Source organism: Erpetoichthys calabaricus, chromosome 4, assembly GCF_900747795.2.
Source record: "Erpetoichthys calabaricus chromosome 4, fErpCal1.3, whole genome shotgun sequence".
In the NCBI taxonomy this organism is placed as follows: Eukaryota; Metazoa; Chordata; class Cladistia; order Polypteriformes; family Polypteridae; genus Erpetoichthys; species Erpetoichthys calabaricus.
In genome coordinates, this window is record NC_041397.2 from 205,196,154 (window position 1) to 205,220,200 (window position 24,047).

At 38.1% G+C, this 24,047-nt stretch overlaps 1 protein-coding gene across 1 annotated transcript in view; it reads right to left on the minus strand.

Annotated features, from left to right (window-relative positions):
• The window catches only part of ttc3 (tetratricopeptide repeat domain 3), a 199,310-nt gene that overhangs the window by 34,735 nt on the left and 140,528 nt on the right, over positions 1-24,047 (minus strand). Inside the window, exons 27-35 of the mRNA XM_028800224.2 lie at positions 23,728-24,039; positions 20,853-21,125; positions 20,241-20,287; positions 20,091-20,147; positions 19,902-19,987; positions 19,224-19,379; positions 3,255-4,056; positions 2,075-2,143; positions 1,116-1,262 (exon numbers count right to left, since the gene is read on the minus strand). Of these exons, the coding sequence (XP_028656057.1) occupies positions 1,116-1,262; positions 2,075-2,143; positions 3,255-4,056; positions 19,224-19,379; positions 19,902-19,987; positions 20,091-20,147; positions 20,241-20,287; positions 20,853-21,125; positions 23,728-24,039 (1,949 nt within the window). The remainder of the gene's footprint in view (positions 1-1,115; positions 1,263-2,074; positions 2,144-3,254; positions 4,057-19,223; positions 19,380-19,901; positions 19,988-20,090; positions 20,148-20,240; positions 20,288-20,852; positions 21,126-23,727; positions 24,040-24,047) is intronic.

Below are 24,047 nucleotides of genomic sequence, written 5' to 3' on the forward strand. Positions count from 1 at the left end.
ATTTCATGTGCTTTCTGTGTCTACAATGATCTGGGTAAATTTAGGACAACAGGAAATACGAGGCAAGAAATGTAGAACACATAACTAAAACAGAACCTTTTTTCATGTTATAGTAATAAATGACAAAATGTTGACAAAGTGTATAATGTGTGAAGACTGAAGGTCAAATATCAAATAAAAATTTTCACAAAAAGTATAAAAAAACAAGTGTGCTTGTATTCAAGAGTACAACCAAAGAAAAATCATTCAATTTACATGTTGCTGTCAATGTGTAAAAACCAAAGGCCAAATATCAATTGACACAACTTAAACATGTCTGCTTGGCTGGTGTGGAGGTAAAAACGGCTGCCTCATAATCAAAAGGTTGCGTGTTTGATCCCGGGTCTTCATTTTATTTATCATTTTGAGTAGCGTACTGTTAATATTATTACTATTATATAATAAAAACATACATTTGATTATAATTAACACTATGTTTAGGACAACCAAACACAATTGTGTCACTACATTGTGTATCATACCAAACATGTCGGGGGGGGGGAAAAGCAAGCCCATCTGGTCTTATAGCTAATGTTTAGCTGAAACTGGATCAAGTTAGGATAAGGACTCTAAGCATACCAGCAAAACTAAAACTCAATGGCTAGAAAAGAAGAGAATTAAGGTTTTAGAAAAGTTAAGTTGAAGACCAGACTTCAGTCCCATCACAATCTTATGATGGGATCTTAAAAGAGCCAAGCATAAACAAATGCTCACAAACCTGACTACACTGCAGTTGCATTGAATGCGGTGGGCCAAAACTCTGCCACTATGATCTAAGATAAACCCTGCTGAAGACAGATCAACAGGGTACTAAATCAAGTGGTATACTTAATTTTTAATACACTGTCACTCTATTTTACTCTATTTTTTCTTGTCCAAGTAAGTAAAACACCACAATTAAAAAAGTTGTACTTATTATTTAACATGACTGTATTTAATGCAGTTCATATACTTTTCTTTATTTTGATAAAAATTAGATTTGATTTAAAACAAATATATTGTACAGTGTAGACTTGTATGCTACTAAAAATGTTAGGCCACTAAATAATTTTTTTTTTTTTAAATTCAGAACATACTTCTGTTTTCTGATCAATTTCACTTATCTCTTGCTCAAGTGATGTAACTTCATGAGTGTTTTGCTGAAACTGTTCATATTTTTCTTCTGCCTCTTTAAGTTGTTCTTGTAACACTCCATATTCCTTTTCATGACGAATAATATCTCCCTTAGGAGGGGGTGGGGGAAGAAACAAATATTCACAGTTTTCATATTTTGCCACTGTTACAAGCATTCTATAATGTCAATCAATAAATAACCAATACTGAAGGTATGAAGAAATTGTGTATCAATAAATACATGCAAGTTGTAGCAATTAAACATTTTCTCATAGCATGATTCATAGACCCATTTTATTTTTAATAAATGGGTAAAAAAATTGATCATTAATAAAGTAGTTTTTATCTCTAATCACACTGGAATATTATTCTTTAACTTACAAGATAGATTTTCCCATATTATCGATTGAATCATAGGTATGTTTACATCAACCCAATTATATAATAAAAATTATGGAAATATACACATGATTGGCCACAACAGCTTTGTAATGTGAATGAGCCAATCCTTTTCAGTGTTACACTTACCAGAATATTTCTTAAAACAAGTTAAAATAACACTCAATGCCTAACAGTCACATAGATGCTACTGAGGAAATCATTGCAAGTTTGAAATGTAAAAAGTACCATAGGACACTCATTACAGTAGTAATGCAGTATACAATATAAAATTAACACATCAAGCTACACTGGTACACCATGAACAATACTGTATTTTTTAATATTCATGATATTAAATGAGATAGTACCAGCTTTTATTTCTCGGGTAGCAGGAAAATCTTGATTACGGAAATCTGTAGAATGCAGACCAACATGAAATTTGCAAAAAAATTTATGACAATTTGTCACTAATTTTTTTATTATCAAGTTGTGTATTCCATTTTGTTTTTATTCTCTTGCTCTACTTTTACTTGTTACTTACTTGCCGACTTTCAAATGGTTGAAAAGGATCAGTATTAATAGCAACGTGTTCTCTTAAGTCATAATGAACCTAAAATAAAACAGGAAAAACAACAAGTAATGGTGGGAGATAAAACTATGTCAAAAACAAACTATTTCAAAATTTCTTTAAAGCTATGTATCTCTTTTTCAAAAGGCTTATATAACTCTTGTTGAACAACTGCATAAACAATAAGCAGCTTAATGAGGGGGTAAAAAAAAAAAAAAAACTATATCAAATTACTGTATATAGATATGTTTTTTAATTTGTTGCTTCTCTTTAGACAATACTACCAAAATGCTAAGTAAAAGCCAGGAAAGGAAGGTTAAGGCAATGCTCAATTGAGATAAAAAAAGGAAATTAGGCTTTAACTGGTCCTAATGCAAGCTTTTACTTTTTAGACTCACAATTAAATTGTATTTTTTTTAATTCTTAAATACACTGTATTTTTGCAGGTGCTGTCAATACAAAATGGTGCCTTTAATTATACTGCGTATAGGTGTTATTTAAAAAAAACACACACCACGTATTACTAGTATGGCGTTTCTTGCCTTTACTTGAAATGAAGAGTGATAAAGTAAAACATAGTATGTGTGTATGTTTGATTAACTGCACAAAACACTTTGCAATTGAGCTAATTGTAGAAAAAACGATACCTATTTACCTAGTCATCCACTATACAACATGCTTAATTCAAATTTAGGCAGTTCTGACAGCCACAGGAATAAAGTAGAAATCAAAGACAGACAGGCTACAGTCCATCACACGGCACATTCTCTCATATATGAAATATTTAGAAATAGCACTTAACATTCATGTTTCCAGAATACCCAGAGAAATACACACAAAATTCCTTGACCCATCTAATGAACTGCTCAAAGTTAAATAAAAAACGCAGTCATTTACAAAAAGAAATGGGTTATACATATCAAAGAAAACATACAGTTAAAAAAAATTCTAAATTCTGCAATGGTACATATTTTCAGTGTAATTTTGAGAAATAAGGATAACCATGACAGTGAACAGCAAGACCAAGTCGACATAAACCAAATATTATAGTGGTATGAACTAAATTTGAAATGAAACAATTAGTCATTTGGAAATTTAGTGCAATTTATTCAAAGTCTATGCTTGAGGAAATAAAAAATAAAAAAATACTTACTTGAGTACCAATTGTACGTAGTAAAGTTTTTATGGAGTCCTCCTTCTTCTTTTTCTTCTTCTTCAGATTCTTTATAGATTTGTTTTTTCTCCTAATAAGTATATTTGACATTCTTTGTTTCTTCCTTACTATTTCTGTTTGTATTTTTGAAGCTTCAAATCTTATCTGGTTATGTTTTGAATTAGAAAAATCACTGCTACTATCATCAGAAATATTAACAATGGCACTAAAATTAGTGCATAATGTAGAATTACAAAAGTTACTAGAGTCCTCCAAAAAAAAACCTGATTCCAGTTCTCTGGGAGAGGGAAGGTCTAGAGTGGAATCAAATGTTAATCCAGTATATGGGAATGTTTCTTGAACAAACATGTCTGAAGAAAATGAATCGGTTAAAAGGTACTCTTCACCTGAAAAAGGTGTAGTATGAGCAGCAGAGAAATGATGGGAATAATCTGCTTCAATAAAACTAGGCTTAAACTCATCCGCTGATGGGTTTAGTAAAGGTCTGTTTTGGCAAAAATTGTCATTTTCACAGTTATAACTACCAAAAGAAATGTTATCATAGTATGCTGCTACTTCTACAATGTCCATAGTTTTATCTTGGAGTGAAACAGCATGTTTCATTAGTCCAATCAGATTGTTCATTAAAACAAATCTTAAAGATTCCAAAAGAAAAGCTTTCAGTCCTCCAGCATGCTGTACCATTTCTTGCGCCTGAATTGGAAAGTTTTCAAGCTGACCCACAAGCAAGTAGTTATCAGTCTCCAATGGACCATGCTCTTCCAAAATTTGTGCAAAATAACTGAAAGATATAAAATAAGTTATAAAAAGAAGAATCACTACTTTTAAACACCAAGTAATAACAACAGTGACCCAAAAATTACTATACTGATCAGGTTATTTTTTGACAACAGCAGGAAAATAAAAACACAGTACTGAAAAACACATTACAGAAAATTAAGTTTAGAGAAACTAAACTAAAATAAGTAAAAAACAAAAACAACAAAATAACTTGCTCTATAATTCCCTCGTGTTCTTAGATAAATATCAACTTAAATTGATAGGTATGAGGCAAAATTCTGTGAAACAAAATATTACCAATACGTAATGTGGCATTGCATTGTATATTATATGATATTATCACATGACTGAAATGAAAAAAAGGCAAATGAAAACATTAAGGGGGCAAATGAAATTCTAAACCACTGCCTACCAGAGGCACTGGCTAATACATGAAGGGTGTTTTCTGCTGCATTAAAACATCCATCCATCCATCCATTTTCCAACCCGCTGAATCCGAACACAGGGTCACGGGGGTCTGCTGGAGCCAATCCCAGCCAACACAGGGCACAAGGCAGGAAACAATCCTGGGCAGGGTGCCAACCCACCACAGGACACACACAAACACACCCACACACCAAGCACACACTAGGGCCAATTTAGAATCGCCAATCCACCTAACCAGCATGTCTTTGGAATGTGGGAGGAAACCGGAGCGCCCGGAGGAAACCCACGCAGACACGGGGAGAACATGCAAACTCCACGCAGGGAGGACCCGGGAATCGAACCCAGGTCCCCAGATCTCCCAACTGCGAGGCAGCAGCGCTACCCACTGCGCCACCGTGCCGCATTAAAACATATTCTGCCTTAATCCTGTACAACACACTGCTTATTTGACATAAGAGACAGTACTAAAATACAATGTCACGTACATGCAAATTCAGTATACACAATTTACTTTTGGAGAGAACCAGTACTGAATGAACCCTAGGCCATTTATGCATCAGAACTGAAGGACCACAAGCTACTTAACTAAACCAATTAAAAGAAAATCCTCACTTAAAATTTACCTCACATGTCACCAGCAATATGGCAGAAAACAAAGAAAACCTGGATGAAGGTCTCAGCAAAAAGCAGCAGAAAGTGTCAATGGCTTGGGAACATTTCACACCAAAACAGGGATTAAAAAATAAATAAATAGATAAATAAATAAATAAAAAGACTGCCAAGACTGTAAAGATGAACTCACTTACAAGCACACCACAATGACTATACAGCACCATCAAAATGGCAGAATACTTCACAAGACTCTATGAAGTTAAAACTGTCTATGCTGAAAGAGGACTAGATAGAATTACATAAAACAGATAACGTATGAAAATGAACAAGGCTTCCACTTTTGGACAGTGTGCTGAAGATAATGCAAGACATGTACCTCAAAAATGGTCTTCATACAGTGGCATGCAAAAGTCTGGTCACCCTTGCTTAAAATGTCTGTTACCGTAAACAGCTAAGTGAGCAGAAGATGAACTGATCACCAAAAGGCATGAAGTTCAAGATAACACATTTCTTTAATATTTTAAGCAAGATTAATTACATTTTTATTTTCATCATTCATAGGTACAAAACACCTAAAATTGTAAAGGGCCTGAAGCAAAAGTGTGGGCCCCCAACATGGTCAGTACTTGGCAAGTGTCACAGCTTGTAAATGCCTTTTGTAACCAGCTAAGAATCTTTCAATTCTTACTTGTGGTTTTTATCGCCCATGCAAAAGGCTTCTAATTCTGTAAGATTCTTGGGCCGCCTTGTATGCACTGTTCTTTTGAAATCAATCCAAAGATTTTAAATGGTGTTTACGTCGGGGGACTGGGAGGACCATGGCAATATCATCAGCTTGCACCTCTTGAGGTATTCCATTGTAGATTTTGAGGTGTGTTTCTGATCACTATTTTGTTGTAGGACCCATCCTCTTAACTTCAACTTATTCAGAAATTATATGATGTTAGCTTCCAGAATTTGCTGGTATTTATTTGAATCCATTCTTCCATTTACTAATGACATGTTCCCTGTGCCACTGGCTGCAACATAAGCCCAAAGCATGATCAATCCGCACTGATGCTTAAGTTGCGAGAGGTTTTCTTTCCTTAGAATTCCGCATCCTATTTTCTCTAAATGTACCATACATTGTGGCCAAAAAATTCTATTACAAATTCACCAGTCCACAGGACTTGTTTCTAAAATGCAACAGGCTTGTTTAGATGTCCATTTACAAGCTTAAGGTGCTGAATTCTGTGGCTAGGATGAAGGAATGGTTTTCTTCTGCTGACTCTACCATGAAGGTCATATTGGTTCAGGTAGAACAGTGCACCAGCATTCCAGAGTCTGCTAATTCTTTTAGAAGGTCTTTTGCAGTCAATTTTTTTATCTGCCTTTCAAGCAATCCAAGAAGCAGTTCTTTCAGAAAGTTTTCTTGGTCTTTGAGACCTCATCTTGACCCCCCACCATTCCTGTTAACTGCCATTTCTTAAAAAAAATATGAAATGAATAAACAGTTACCTGAAAGCACTTTGCTATTTTCTTGTAGCCTACTCCTGCTTTGTCAGCATCAATTATTTTATTTTTCATAGTGCTAGACGGCTGCTTAGGGGTACCCATGGCTGCTATTGTTGGGACAAGGTTTGAGGAGTCAGAGACTTTATACACCATTGCGATTTGCATCACCTGGGATTTCCCAAAAGTGACTGTGAACAAGTCATAGTCCTTACAAGCTAATTATGGTCTGAGACCTTTTTAAAAGTTATCCGAGACCTCAAATATCTTGGGTTGCCCAAACTGTTGCATGGTGCTCCTTTCCTTTTCTCACTGTACAAAATACACCCATCTTGCATAAAATGCTGAAAAGAAAGAAATGTGTCATCTTTAACTTTATGTCTTTTGGTGATCAGTTCATCTTCTGCTCACTTAACAATTTACAGTGACACATTTTAAAAAAAAGGGTGCTCAAACTTTTGCATTCCACTGTATGTCTAAATTGAGGATACGACTGTCTTTCATTATTTTGAAGTCTTTCATCTGTTAAAATACCTAAACATCTAAAATATATATTACATTCAAGCAAGATAGTGCTCATGTCCAGAAGCTCCACATGTGCACGATGATACATACATTCATGCACCACATCTAGGTTAATTTATGCTGTGAACTACTCTAAACATTGACCAGCTTCAAAGAAATTTTATTATTATACAGAAATAGGAAAGAATTATGTTTTGTCTTTGATTGCACTTTAGTAAATTAAATGCCCAAGAACAGCACTTTTAAAAAGGCAACTTTTAAGAGTGTAAAATGCTACACCCATACACGTTTTCCTTAACACTAGAATCAATGAACCCTACAAAAAAAGTTGTAATGCTGGGCCACCTTAAATTCCCTCGCACCTCATCATCAGCATCTTTTGTTTTGCAAATGTGTCGATCAGCACCGGCAGCAGGCAGCCTGCTATCCCATCCCCCACTGACGCAGCTTTAGTGGTATACAAAGTTCTCCCAGCTCAAATCTCTTTAACTAGGTGTGAGATGCCTTCAATTGTATAGGGGAAATATCATTATATGGAACACAACGATCTGTGTAAATGTAAGATGACAGGAAATGTGAGGCAAGAAATGTTGAACACATACAGTAAGTAGAACAGAAACTTCTTTCATATAAACTAATAATTGGCAAAATGCTGAAGTGAACTGTATAATGTGTTAAGACGAACACTTACACAGAAGTGCACTTTTTTCTAGAATTAAAGAAGAAAAAAGAAACTGGGATGGGGTACAACACACACACGCATATACAGTATGTCTGCTTGGCTGGTGCAGAGATAGGAATTGCTGTCTCCAAGTTGTGAGGTTGCGGATTCGATCCTGGATCCTTCATGCATTAAACTGCTTTGAGCAGTGAGCAGCTATTATTACTATTGTAGAATAAAAACATAAATTAGATTTATTTGAGTCTAACAGCTGGTGTAAGTTTAAGTACTTGTAAAAGTTAAGTGTTTTGCTTTACTGTATTGTTCACCTTTATTCTCTCAATCACATTCACTTTCCCACCGATCTGACACTGTTAGTTTTCAAATATAGACATGCTATAACAGAGGTCAACTCAGATGAGGATGAGGGTTCTACATCGAAGAAAGAGAACAGAAGCCCACCCCGCAAGAAACGTCCACTCACACATAACAATGCAGCTGCACCAGGCGTAAGGCGAAAGATGGCATCATTTGGATGCAGCAAGAGGTTGGGCGTCATCCTGCCAGTGAATCTGCCACACACATTACGAGTTTTTTTGTAGGCTTCATGGATTCTAGTGTTAAAGTCCTTTGAATAGCATGCAACCTTTTGAATAGCATTTTAACTCTTTTAGGGCGGATGTCGACTTTTGTCGACAGGAGGGGTTGAAGGCGAATGTCGACAAAAGTCAACATCCAGGGATAGGGGGCGACAATCAGCTGTTAATGGCGACAAATCTCACTGTCACGTCACAGGCATTCCCTCTGTGCTTGGAGGAATGCTAGACTCATTGACTCGGCAAATAAACATTGCGTGTGCGTGAGTTGCGAAATGTAAACAATGGCAAGATGGCACCGACATGTGAAAAGGCAGCGAAGCAAGTGCAGAAAAGAAAACACTCGGCAGACGATGTTTTGCGCATTATCGCGGAGTCGGACTCTTGATTTTTCAGAATCGGATTTTATTGGCAGTGATCAGGAGATCGAGCAAGAGAGTGAGAAGCAGGCATCAGCTGATCAAACACCAGCCGATGCCGCGCCAGCGGATCTGCTGCCAGTTGAGTGCCTTCGCGCAGCCGATGCATCTACGGCAAGGTTCGCATGGGATAAATACACAGACATTGATCCATTGAGAGCCGATCTGGCTACCGGAGTTTACAAGACGGCATGGCTTGCTGTTGGACACGACAGATCACCAGCTGCTGTACTTCAGGCTGCTCTCTCCTGATGCTGCTTTTCAGCTACTGTCAGATGAGACAAACAGGTAGGCAGAGATTTTTTTGAATCGCGGGCTGCGTTTGCATCGCATTCTCGTTTTTCAAAGTGGAAACCCACATCGAAAGACAAGATAAAGCGCGCTGTGGCATTACAAATAGAGATGGGACAGAACTGGTGATATAACTTCAGGGAGCATTGGTCCAAACGTGTTTTGTCCCCTGGTGGCTTAGGTACGTGCTGCTGCAAAGTTTTATTCACTTCTGTAATAAACAGAAGCAAATCCCATGGGGTGAGCCAGGCTATAATGCCATACATAAAGTTCATAAAGTTTCAGAAGATGAAAAGAGGTGACAATACGGTTTTCATGCAGGCAGAAAACTTGGTGGCAGTGGCATGGCACGATGGCAAATGGGTGACTTGTCTCTCTACAGTACACACTAACAATATATGTGAGAAAGTGCAGCAACAGACAATTGAAAAATAGGCACCAAAGCAACACATATTGTAAGGAGTGCAATGTGGCAATGACTGAAATTGGCTGCTTTGAGCTAGATCAGACTTTGCTGTGTAAAATGTATGTGATATGTATGTGAAATCAGAGTATGCAGGCTCATACAACATGCAAGACAGTAACATTTGTCAAAAGTAAATATTTGTTGTTGAACAATTGCTTTGTGTTCTTTTTTAAAAAATGTTAGTTTTTGGAAAAATATTCAGCCCTGGGAGAAAAGAAACAAAAACAAATTAGCCCTAAAAGAGTTAATAAAGCCTTTTCAATTATTGTAAAATACAATACAATACAAAGAACTCTTTTGTAATATATGAGAGCAATCCTAAAAGTAAGGTCTCCAAAGCGGTGGGGATGTAGAGAAACTGTTCGTACGGCTGTTGGCCACACTGCTGCGATTGGTGCTTCCTCCACTCCCAAACAAGCATGTGCGGCTTCGCTGGGATGCTCAATCTTTGCTTGGCAGCCCTTGAAAATGGAGCTCCCGTTGAACGCTACCGCCAAGTGCGAAGTTCGCGCAGGAGACCGTCAATTTCCGACGAGACAGTCGCGAAGGTTGAGGAAAACATGCGTAAAGAATGGTGGTTGGAACTTCATCACCCACCCACCCTATAGTCCGGACTTGACACCCAGTGACTACCACCTGTTCCCTAAGTTGAAAGAACATTTGTCCGGAAGGCGATTCTGCTCCGACGAAGAGGTGAAAGATGAGGTTCAACGCTTCCTGAAGGACATGGCGGCGAGCTGGTATGACATGGGCATTCTAAAACTACCACAGCGTCTACAAAAATGCATCGACCGACATGGTGATTATGTAGAAAAATAAATAAGTCTTTAACCTTTAAAATGATGCAAACATTATAGAAAATAAATGGTTGTATTTCTAAAAAAATAGGAGACCTTACTTTTGGGATTGCCCTCGTACTTTACTACATATACTATACATACTTCATACTATTTTTTCATTATAATTTAGCTCATCCTGAACACTAACAAGAATGGGTACATTTTAAAAAGGTATAGCGCTTTTTATTTTAACAGCTTAACACTAGAATCCCTGAAGCCTACAAAAAAACTTGTAATCCTGGGCCACCTTAAATTCCTTTGCACCTCTCCATCACAGTCTTTTGATTTGCAAATATGCCAATCAGCATCCTGTTACCCCATCCCCCCACCAACAGAGCTGAACTCAGTCGCAAAACTCTCAGAGCTCAAGTGTGTTTATCTGGGTATGAGGTGCCTTGAGTTGTATTGAGTAAATAATATATCATTATTTGGAATACATACATTTCATGTGTGTCCCATGTCTACAATGATCTGTGTAAATAAATATAGGATGACAAGAAATACGATGTGTAAGAAATACTGAACACATACCTAAAACAAACTTTTCCATGTTACACTAATAATGATGTGGTGTATAAAGACTTTAGTCCAAATATCAAATAAACACGTGCTATTTATACAAGAATATAACCAAAGAAAAAAAACAAACATTCAATTTACATGTTACCGTCAATGAGTTAAAAACCCAACCTCAAATGTCATTCGACAGAAAGTTGATGTCTTCTTGGCTGGTGCAGGTCATGGGTTTGAGTCTGGGCACTCCACATTTTGAATAGTGAGTTGCTATTAGAGAAGACATCATGAAAAGTAAAAACAAAGGTTTCACCACAAAGTACAAACCACTGGTAAACCTCAAGCACAGGAAGAACAGATTATACTTTCCAGGAAACATTTTTTAAAAGCTTGTCCAGTTCTGGAACAGTTTTCTTTGGAAACAGCAATTCACCACACTAGTGTTTAGATCTGGCAGTGCCTGGCTGACAGTGTATGCGGCCAAAAAGAAATCAGTCTGCATTCTCACTACCATGCACCATAACGCGAAGTGCAGGACAAATTAAAAAAAAAAAACAAAACTCCTATTCAAATGGCACAGCGTTTTCAAATGGTAACGTTTTCATGTGTGCATGCACGAGAGAGGCAAAGATTTGATCTCATTCAAGTGGTTATTGGAATATAAAATAAACACTTATGCAAAGGTAGAACGAAACAAGTATGCTTTTAACCAACAATAAAACTGAATAACAAAAAATTCAATTGACAACAAGATACCAAGAAGAAATGATTCACCAGCGTTTGCGTGTCTGCTTATATCCTTCCAGAGATATCTTTAACAGGTAGCAACAAATTTGCACCGAGTTTTACAAACTCAAATCAAAGGCTTCTTCTTTTAGGGCACATTCACCGTCAGCATGGCACTGCCAGATCTAAACACTATCGTGGCGAATTGCTTGCGTACTGAAGTGACTATAGCTGCAGGTGGAAGTCCCATGTTATTTATTGTGGGAAGCAGATTTATGTTGCAGTGTAGCAGACTATTAGCAAAAGTGCTGTGAAGAAGCTGTCTGTTGTTATGGTTCTACCTTTGTTCAGAAATGGCTCCATAAGCCTTATGACGTCAGACTCGGAAACTCTTTGCCCTGGGTTCAACAAAACATTGCCAGATGTCCAAAATCGCAGCAAATGTGTAGTTTTTCACATGTTCTGCATGGGGGTCTTTGTTGTCTAAGCTCAAATGCCGCATGATAGTCCGATAGCAGTCACGGGACACAAATAGTTCTGAGCAGTCATCAAACAGCACAAACTGTGGTCTTCACAAATCTTGTGAAAAGAATGAAGATAAATGCCATCAACTCAGAAAGGGAGAGGCAAGTTTGCTGTACCATGTGAACGTCACTGACAGAATAAAACTGAATAATTAAAAAAAAGTGTTAACTTTTACAAGTAGCCAAAATTTACAATGGGCGTGACAGACTCAAATTAAATGTCTGATTTTATTATGTTATAGTAATAATAATAGCAGCTCAGTACTCATAACGCGGAGTGCCCGATCTCAAACCTGAGACCTTTTGGTTATAAGACAGCACCTCTTGCCTCTGAACCATCCAAGACATCATATCAAATTTCTGTCGATTGACATTTGAGCTTGGGTTTTTAACTCAATGACAGCAACATGTAAATTGAACGATTTTTTTTCTTTGGTTATATTCTTGAATAAAAGTACATGTGTCCAAAGCGGGGGATGGTACAGCAGGCTGCTTGTGCTGATTAACACATTTACAAAACAAAAGACGCTGATGGAGAGGTGTGAAGGGATTTAAGGGAAGCCGGGATTCTAACATTAAATACATACAATTTAAAGATCCCTTGTTTACATGTTTATTTGATATTTGTACTAAAGTCTTCACACATTATACACTTCACATCATTATTAGTATAACATGGAAAAAATTTCTGTTTCAAGTATTTGTTCAGCATTACTTGCCTCACATTTCCTGTCATCCTACATTTACACAGATCATTGTAAACACGGAACACACATGAAATGTATGTATTCCAAATAACGATACATTATTTACCCTATGAAACTCCACGCACCTCACACCCAGATAAATACACTTGAGCTCTGAGGATTTTGCATCTCTTTTCAGCTACATCAGCGGGGGATGGGATAACAGGCTGCTTGTGCTGACCGACACATATGAAAAACAAAAGATGCTGATGGAGGGGTGCAAAGGAATTAAAGGTGGCCCAGGAATACAACTTTTTTCGTAGGCTTCAGGGATTCTACTGTTAAAATGATACACTTGTTTTATGTTGAATGAGATATATTGAGAACATTTTTCTAAATAGCTTGAAAGGCACATACTGTTTGTGCAATTATTAGGCAAATTGTATTATTCAGAATTATTTTTATCAAACAAAATAAAATGCTCTCAGTGATTTGTAAATGTAATTTTACATCAAACCTCATTTAAACTGTAGGTGTACTTTAGGCAAGCATATTTTCCTTTAAGTTCTACTTTCATAATTATGCATCTGATGTGCACTAAACTTTCTACCCGGCACTCAATGGGAAGTTATCTTCAAACTTTAATAATGTAAGCGATTTGCTAACAGTTACATTCTTAGTATTGTAAAATGCTAATATTACAAAAGAATTACTGAAAATGCTTTAGAATTCTAGCTGTTAATGTGAAAGTGAAGTTCTATGAAAATAAAGGGGCTTCACCGTCTCTTAATACTAGAAACCCTGAAACTTGCGATTTTTTTTGTTGTCCTTGACATCCTTAAATTTTCATGATATATGCCAAGAAGCTTGTATCTCCTTATCACTGCACTAATAGCCGCTTTTGTTTTGCAAATGAATGCAGCCTGCTGCACCAAACCCATTCAGTCAGATGAAGGTATCGCCCTGCTGCAATCCTCACAGTTGTAATATATGTTAAAGTGTTTATCTTGCGATGCGTTTGTATATAATTATATAGGTAATGAAATGAAGCAATTTGAAATACATACATTTCATGTGTTCTATGTCTATGACAATTTGTGTAAATACAGAATGACAGGAAATGCAAGGCAAAAAATGCTGAACACACGGCTAAAACAGATAAGGTTTTTATATGCTGTAGTAATTCTGGGACAAAAGACACACTTTTCTTGATTTACCACTCTGCTACACAGTTTAAAACTTAAATTCAAAGAATTCAGATGCAATTAAAGTGCACATTGCAGATTTTAACTTAAGGTTATTTTCATACATTTTGGTCACCCTGTGTAGAAATTACAACACTTTCTATACATGGTGCCCCCATTTCAGGACAACAAAATGTTTGGGACATAGCAATGGTGGGTATATTAAAAGCAGTCATATTTAATACTTTGTTGCATATCCCTTGCATGCAATGATTTGTAATTTTAAACTGTGGAGAGGTAAATCAAAGAAAAATGTGTCTTTGTTTCAAACATTATGGACAACATTGTATTTGCTGATAGAGGCTGCAGACTTTTGCAAATACAGAAAAGAGTACAATGATAGTTGCAGAGACTTGGCAGCAGTAGTGGTCATTGAACAATCCAAACAGGAATCTTGATTCACTTCACGCATCCAGACTGACCCCAGCAAAGCTGCGGCGTTGGCCAGAGCTGTCACAATTGCAGCATTACAGTACATCACTCCCTCTCTTGTCTTCTCTTAATGTCACAAAAAGCTTCTTTCACTGGCTATCAAAACGGCATGCCTACCACACTGAACCCCACAACAGAGGATGTTGTCAAGCTGTTAATTTACATTTTGCAAGACAAAATGCATTTCGGATTTGTAGCTTTCTGCTAAAGAAGCATTTAAACTTTCTAGTGTAAGTGAATGAAATGCATTTACAGCATATCTGCATACAATCACAATGCAAGTGCACAGTATATTTACGACATGTTTAATCATATGGTCCAAATCCTGGATAAAGGAAAATCTATTAGAAATGTAAGTAACAACCCTGCCATCGGAGATGAAAGTAATCAATCACTGAAAGCCACTGATATCACCTATTGGCAAATGTCCAAGCAGGTACAAACAAAGAAATGGTTATTGAACATAGTGTGCAAGTGATCAGTCAGGTTCTCTGATGTGTGGGAGTCAGAGGAAAAAATGGTTTGTTTAAATTTGCCAAATCCCCTTTCTCATCTGGCTTAAACCCAAAAAAGAGTCAAGTAACTGCGCTAGTTTACTTCTTTGCAACCAAATCAACCATCTTTAAATAGCTGGTTAGCAATTGCTACTTCCTAGATAACATGTTCATTGTCTACATCTGGAAATTCAGTGTTTTTTTTATTTCCTTGACGATGCACAAGTAGGCATTTTCCGATCATAATCTTAAAAAAAATAAAACTGAGTCAAATGCTGTAAATATCATTATGATAGCATCACCATACTGACCAAGCCTACTGTAACTCTGTATGACAAAAATGTTAGACATAAACCAGTTACTGAAATATTGCAGCTGCTTTTCACTAAATGTCTGTTATAAGGATGCATTTGCAGAGCATAGTAACTGTGAGTAGGAACAAAAAAATTCATTTTCTTCCAGCAGAACTATGAGCAATTTGGACACAAACAATGCTCTAACTAAAACTTATATCAGAGATTATGTTCAATCAAAAATGAAAATTATTGTAAACTAGCCAACCCGCGGCGTACCGTACGCCGCATAATTATGTATTGATGGGTGAACACTTTCTGAATGACACAGTTGTCCAAATGGGGTGGGTTTGTGGATACCACTGTGAGTGAATGAAAAGATGGACCTCTGGAGAGAGCAACATACAATTGTCCGTGACTGAAAGTGGGATCGTCTGTGACGATGGAGGCCACGCTGGTGAAAGTTACTTCGTCGGTAGGGATAAGTTTCAGCACTTGTTTATTAAAGTGTAGCGAGTCTTCGTTGTTGACGCTTAATATAGCTTGCGTACTGAGTTGTTCCGGAGTCACAGTTGAGAAACACTTTTTTAATGTCTTTTAAGCACAGGGAAAAAAATTAACATGTGAAACATCCGTAATGTAATAAGCCACCAAGAAAAGTAACATTGCAATAATGCACGCTACAATCCGATCGCTGTAAACAGAAGTGAAAACAAAATCGAGCCCGGTGCATTCTTTAACTGCCTTGTAGCGCAGTGGTAGTGTTGGTGCTTTGCAGTAAGGAGACTGTTGAAGATTTTGGGTTCGCTTCCCGGTTTCTCCCTGTGTGGATAGCGCTTTGAATACTGAAAACACCGGTATATCAATGTAATGAAGTATTATTATTCTTATGCATCCAGCGCTCGCTCGCTCTCTCTCTCTCTCTCTCTCTCGTGTGTGTGTGTGTGTGTGCTGCCGCCGCGCCCCTCTCTCTCTCTCTCTCTCTCTGTGTGTGTGAGTCGCTCGCTGCACGTGTTCCTGCAGGCATACCAGTAAGTGAATGAAAAGATGGAACTTTGGATAGAGCAACATACAACTGTCCGTGACTGAAAACTGGTTCTGGCAGATACATGCATATCTTTTTGAAAGTTTCGCCATGTGCCTTATTAATTGTCATCGCAAAGGCAAATCTAACAGGAAACTGTCTTCGTGTTAAAGTAAAAGGCAAATTATCCGCGACAAACTGTTTTACACGCTGCATACCAACCCGCGGCGTAGTTAATCACGCCGCTTTTTAATGTTTTTTAAGCAGAGGGAAAAAAATGAACATTTGCAAAATCCGTAACGCTGCTTTCAGTAAGTACAATGCACACGCGTTTAATTTGTCTGCCACTTTTTGCCAGCCATCTTTTCTGGTTTGGGCTGCTTTTACAGTGTTACCGCTTGTGCATATTAAATCTTGAAATCCTTCAAGTAACTAATTAACTAACTAACACCCACCCACCCAGCTTGTGAGAAAAAAATGCGCCTGTTCTTTCATCATTTTGTTGCAGCCTATCAAAGACTTGCTGATCATGTTTTCTAGACTCAATATACAGTGGCTTTTCACTCAGCGCGGGGGCGTGCATTCATCTTGGATTATTACATCCTGCTAGACTAATCTGCTACACGGCTATGTTTGAAAAACCGACTTATCCCTGATGAGTTTCACCGGCATTAATGATTAGGAATCTGGTTGGAACAAAACCCTGCAGCCACAGGGGTTCACTAGGACCGAGTTTGGGAAACACTGCTGAACACAGACGAAACCGACTCAGGTGAGGAGTTGGGGCAGGCAAAGTAGTTGCAGCTATTGATTATGCAGTGTTGTTTGCCTGGGTGTCTGATCTGCTCGACGGGATCATAAATAAAAGGAAAACAATGTGAAGGCAATGTCACAGGTGATCCTGTGGTATAGCGGGTCTACAGCTCCCCTTCAAAAGGCCATTTTTAAATAAATAATCATCGCACTCACAGCGTAGTGAGGGGCGTGGAAGTGTGGCTGAAACGGTTTCCGGGAGGAGTCGTGCTGCAGGCATTTCTCCCCTGTGCAGTGTGCGAGCAAGTGAGGAGAGAGAGAAAGCCGGTACGTTAGAGTGAGCGAGAGCAGGCTCGAAGGCAATGTGTTCCTGTGGTATAGCGGGCCCATAGCTCCCCTTCAAAAGGCCATTTTTAATCAGGCGACTGACGGTAGTGGAGTCAGGCATAGAGAAGATCAGCTGCTGAGAGAGCGTCTCGACTGTTGCAGGGCCTGCACCGGTGAAGCAGGTGAGACGCTAATGAAAAAGAGGCACAGGGCTTATTGGTTTTTAAAGACTGCTTCCTTCATTGTGTTTTAACCTCAGTTTTAAAGGATTGTTTTAAGGATCCCATGGGATACCCCTCGCAAACTGTTTTACACGGTGGGCGTGGCTGTCTTGCGTGCTTTCCATGGGTGTCTACTTGTCGGCGGCTTAGTGAATTATATATATAGATTAAACCATAGAATGCAAAGCGTAATAGTAAACTAAATGTAAAAAAAATTGAACAACACTGAGAAAACTTTGAACAACAGAGAAAACTAACACTGCAATAGTTTGTGCTATTGCGCTACCAACCGCTGGTGATAAACACTTTTTTTTAATGAGTTTTAAGCACAGGGAAAAAAATGAATATATGAAAAAATCCGTAATTTAATAAACCACCAAGAAAAGTAACACTGCAACAATGCACACTACGAACCGATCGCTGTAAACAGAAGTGAAAACAAAATCAAGCCCAGTGCATTCTTTAACTGCCTTCCTACCTTATGAGTCCAGCCCCCTCTCTCTCGCGCTGCCTGTGTGTGTGTGTCTGTCTCTCTCTGGCACTGCCTGTGTGTGTGCCTCTGTCTCTCTCTGGCGCTGCCTGTGTGTGTGCCTCTGTCTCTCTCTGGCGCTGCCTGTGTGTGTGCCTCTGTCTCTCTCTGGCACTGCCTGTGTGTGTGCCTCTGTCTCTCTCTGGCACTGCCTGTGTGTGTGCCTCTGTCTCTCTCTGACGCTGCCTGTGTGTGTGCCTCTGTCTCTCTCTGGCGCTGCCTGTGTGTGTGCCTCTGTCTCTCTCTCACGCTGCCTGTGTGTGTGCCTCTGTGTCTCTCTCTCGCGCTGCCTGTGTGTGTGCGGCTCTCTCGCGCTGCATGTGTGTGTGCGGCTCTCTCGCGCTGCCTGTGTGTGTGCGGCTCTCTCGCGCTGCCTGTGTGTGTGCGGCTCTCTAAACTGCCTGTGTGTGTGCGGCTCTCTCGCGCTGCCTGTGTGTGTGCGGCTCTCTCGCGCTGCCTGTGTGTGCGCGGCTCTCTCTCTCGGGCTGCCTGTGTGTGCCTCTGTCTCTCCTGGTGCTGCCTGTATGTGCCTCTGTCTCTCTCTGGCGCTGCCTGTGTGTGTGCGTGGCTCTCTCTCTCGCGCTGCCTGTGTGTGTGCCTCTGTCTCTCTCTGGCGCTGCCTCTGTGTGAACCAAGGCTCCACTAAGGTTGACTAATGAAAAGTCAACGTGGCTCAGAGCTGCATGTGGACTGTAGCACAGACAAACAGAAATGACGGCATGTTTTCCGAGGCGTCGCGTCCGAGTTGGTGGGCGTGGCTGTGCGAGTTTTCGTCGTATCCAATGGTCTTAGAGTTGGTGGGCGTGGCTCCTTCCTGCGTGCTTTCATAAGTGTCTTGCCCGCTCTGGCGGCGGCTTAGAGAATCTATATATGGCTCCTTCCTGCGTGCTTTCATGGGTGTCGTGCCGCTCTAGTGGCGGCTTAGAGAATTATATATATATAGATGTTCAAAAACAAAATGGAATTGAAAGAAAAAAAATTAACACCTTATTCAACTTTTCATTAAAAAACAGTAAGGTATTAGACTTAGTATTCAAATTTTAACAAGCATGAATTTAAACATTAGATTCACTTACTCATACAAGCTTTCACGTGTTGGATCAGGGTTATTGTCTAGTATTTGTCTATAACTGCTGGAACCAAGATTACTGCTAGTTTGACCTTCAAATTCAGCTACTTGATGACGAAGATACTCTGGGACTACAAAAGGATCATAAGATCCCAGAAGCATTCTAAAGAAAAAAAAAATTTAATCAACGGTTATATGGTCAACATCATTTTACAAAGCCATGCAAAAAAACAAAAAAAAAAAAAAAAAAACAACAAAAACACACAGCGTATTAACCATGAATTACAAATTGTGACTAACCGTATTATTGACTGGTATAGTTCCTAAGTAAAGAATTATACATTTGGGCACACTGGAGAAAATTTAGGGGAAGTGCATTTAATAACAAAATCCGAGAAATACTTTTTCCAAACAATAAGCCAAGGGGATCTGGAACAAGCTACTGAATATGTAGTATGTAGTTGAACAAGAAGCCCTGAAAACCTTCAGAAAGGATTTTAATGAGATATTGGAGTGACTTGAGTATAAGTTAACCATAGAAGTTTGGCTTGCTGAATTGTTCTCTTCATTTAAAAAGCTTGTTATGCTCTTAGCACCCTTTAAGTAGTTTAAAATCATTTAATTCACACACTAAAATAATAATAAAAATAAACACAATAAAAAAATTCTATATGCTTTGACTTACAATGTATCTTCATCTGTGAATATATCATCTTCTTCATCATCTTCTCGAAGACTGCTTCCAACAATTCCAGAAAGAACATAAACTGGCTAAAAAATACAAAAAATATGAGCAAAGAAATTATTTAAAATAATCCAATGAGTCACAACACATATGAGGTTAACCTCTGGTCTGCCCAGCTGAAATATTTACTTTTGAATCTTTTATCTTCTTTTTCCTACTTCTACTTTTAACCTTTAAACTTGCTTGCTAGAGGAAAAAAAAAACATTTTCATATTAGAATTTGCAAATTATAATACAAACTTTACATACACAATAAGCAGCAATTATTGTTATACTCACAGATGGATTTTCAATGCCATGTTTTTTTAAAACAATGCAAGATGCATCTGAAAACAAGATTAAAACAATATGCAATGGTTTAGATGACGTAAGTACAGAAAGTTATCCTATACTTTGGATAAATCATAAAATACAACACACTGTCCAAATATTTTATTCAACCTAACTCAATAAAAGAATGGCCAAAGAGTATGGCAATGTGTACATTTTGGATTGGTGTTAAATATCTTAAACAAAAAGGAATATGCAGTACAAGAAACAAATGATAACAGTTAACATATAATTAAAGTAAGCATTTAAAGGTACTCTGTGATTTTGCTATAGGTTTATTTTATATACCTCAAATGTTAAACATAGAGAAAATTTAACATCTTTTAATTCAGTAAAAGAAGTAGTAATTTTCTGGCCATTTAACACTTGTCCAACATCAACTCTGTTCTCAAAAAACAGCATGTATAAGCATGGTAGCCGTAGGCAAGGAGAGCACATAAAGACTGTCAAACAAAAGCTTTTACACAAAATTAAAAATACTCCTGATAAAAATAAAAATATTCAAGTGACAATGATAAGATACTCAAGTGATAACAATATCCAAATGAAAAAAACACTTACCCATTATTTCAAAATATTCATCAAGTGCATTATATAGAGAGGGGAATTTTTCACGGTTCTCTTCCAAAGACCAAATAAAAAGACGCTTTTCCTCTAAAGGAGACTGTTTAAAATAATCTACTATTGTAATGGTATTATTCAGAAATTCAGGTTTACTGCCAAAATTTTCAACCAAAGTATCCATAAGCGGAGTGAACTCAAAAACAGGGTTGAGGTCCAATTCTTCAAAACTTGCAGAATAACGATTAATAAATGTCTCAGCAGACTTTAAACCTGTGAATGTTTAGAAAGAAAGAAACAGATAGCAAATGCAAAATAACGGGGCTTTTATGTCAAACCAGACTACAGATTTTGATTCAGTCTTACTAAAAGAGAGAATAAAAATGACATTTTTTTCGTAATTATTCAGCATTAAAAGGACAAGTTAGGTATTTTCCAAGTGGAAGTTACTTCTTCACAAACATGGCATATATTCGTTTGTCACAAAAAATTGTGTTCCAAAGGCTAGTAATTTCTACAAACTTTAAAATATATCTTGTCCTGTTGCTTCCATTGTAAAGTGCCAGTGTAGACATGATGCACCCATGGAAAATAAAAGCCTAAAACTTACCAAATATATCTTATTTGAATTTCGATAAAAGAAAACAGGTCTTCTGTGTTTACAGTGCGTGCTTATGATAAGAAAAAGGATCTGGAAATTATCACTTTATCACATATTCCTGGTGTACGAGGGATGTGACTGTGGTGAGGTCTGTGGTAGGAGTGACGGATGCATTCAACGTGGAGGTGGGATTAAATCAGGGATCAGCTCTGAGCTTCTTATTTGCAATGGTGATGGACAGGCTGACAGATGAGATTTAGACAGGAGTCCCCATGGACTATGATGTTTGCTGATGACATTGTGATCTGTAGAGATAGTAGGGAGCAGGTTGAGGAGACCCTGGAGAGGTGGAGATATGCTCTAGAGAGGAGAGGAATGAAGGTCAGTAGGAACAAGACAGAATACATGTGTGTAAATGAGAGGGATGTCTGCGTAATGGTGAGGATGCCAGGAGTAGAGTTGGCGAAGGTGGATGAATTTAAATACTTGGGATCAACAGTACAGAGTAATGGGGATTGTGGAAGAGAGTGCATGCAGGGTGGATTGGGTGGAGGAGAGTGTCAGGAGTGATTTGTGACAGACGGGTATCAGCAAGAGTGAAAGGGAAGGTCTACAGGACAGTAGTGAAACCAGCTATGTTATATGGGTTGGAGACAGTGGCACTGACCAGAATGCAGGAAACAGAGCTGGAGGTAGCAGAGTTAAAGATGCTAAGATTTGCATTGGGTGTCACAAGGATGGATAGGATTAGAAATGAGTACATTACAAGATCAGCTGAAGTTGGAAGGTTGGCAGACAAAGTTAGAGAGGCGAGATTGCGCTGGTTTGGACATGTGCAGAGGAGAGATGCTGAGTATATTGGGAGAAGGATGCTAAGGATAGAGCTGCCAGGCAAGAGAAAAAGAGGAAGGCCTAAGAGAAGGTTTATGGATGTGGTGAGAGAGGACATGCAGGTGATGGGTGTAACAGAACAAGATACAGAGGACAGAAAGATATGGAAGAAGATGATCCACTGTGGTGACCCCTAACGGGAGCAGCCAAAAGAAGATGATCACATATTCCATGTACCATTTCTCTGAAAGTAAGAGACTAATATACTTTCCATTAGCTTGTGAGAGTTCACACATAAATACAAAAGTAAATCAAAACAAAACCAACCAAATATTATCAACAGTTTACTTTAATTGAGTCAAATTTGGAGGAAAACACTCCCCCCCCCACCCCCCATTGGTGGAAAGTTAGTGGAAGACTACAAGAGATCAGATAGCATGCACAGATGGTTCTCTTTTAAGCTGGCTGAATCTCATACTATTGTTTTATTTTTCAAAAATGACATATACAGTGGAACCTCGGGTCACGAACGTCTCAGACCTCACACAAATCAGGTTACGACCAAAACGTTTGGCAAACTTTTGCATCTGTTCACGAGCACACACTCGGGTGACGAACAAGCCAGTTTCCCTTCTGGTTTGTACGCGCCGATGTTTTCCGCATGTGTTCAGCCTCTCCCTGTGTATTCCCTGTGCAGCGAGCGTATATATATTTACATACAGCTTGTACGGTCCGGAACGGATTAACTGTATTTACATACAATCCTATGGGGGAAATTACTTCGGGTCACGACCAAATCAGGTTGTGACCAGAGTTTTGGAACGAATTATGGTCATGACCAGAGGTTCCAATGTATAAGCTACTTTACAATTTAAGAGAAAAGCATAAGAGAAAGATCAATACTGGACTTGAAAAATGGATGCATCTTTAAGACTTTTGTTTTCCAGCTATTCCTGTGCTCCATTAACTCCAATATGAAACGCTAGTGCAGGGCAAGATATTATATAAAAATTTATAGAAATCACTGGATTTTGAAACAATTTTGTGTGGTAAATGCATCTATATACTGTGTTTCTGAAGAAATAACTAAATGAAGAAATAAATACCAATATAATGAATACTGTATTATGTTTATCAATTCAATAATGTAATAAATTCAAACTTAGGCATATTCTTTGCAGTGCTTTGTCTAGTTATTCTATATTTATATACATCTATTCTATATTTATATACAGGGTGGTCCAGATCTAATTATGCAATTATTGCATTGCATTAAAAGTTGCATAGTTAGATTTGGACCACTCTATACATCTCAAATAATGTAGCTTATATCTGTGATACAAATCTAACTAAACCATATTCCTACAAGGTGATGCATTTTCTGAAAGTGTTATTCAATTACAACATGCTAAAATAAGTTTAAATAAACTGCAATATTATTACCTGAATTATTGAGGCGGTTTATCCAGTCTAATAGTTCAGGACTAATAACCTGGCAGTGTTTAAGAGCTTTAATGAATACTCGAGTTGCTACTCTGTTCTTTGTATGTCCAAGAAAATCTACAAGATGTCCCATTGATTCGTGTGGATCTGAACTTGTCAAAAGACAAACTCCTTCATTGTCTTTTTCAGTCCAAGGCTTTAAATATTTATACAAAACAGAAACGTCTTCAACACCTTCTTTTAGAAGATCTTTTTTCTCAGTAATTTGATGTAGAACACGATCCCTGTAGATCATCCATGATTGTTGATTAACTGATGAG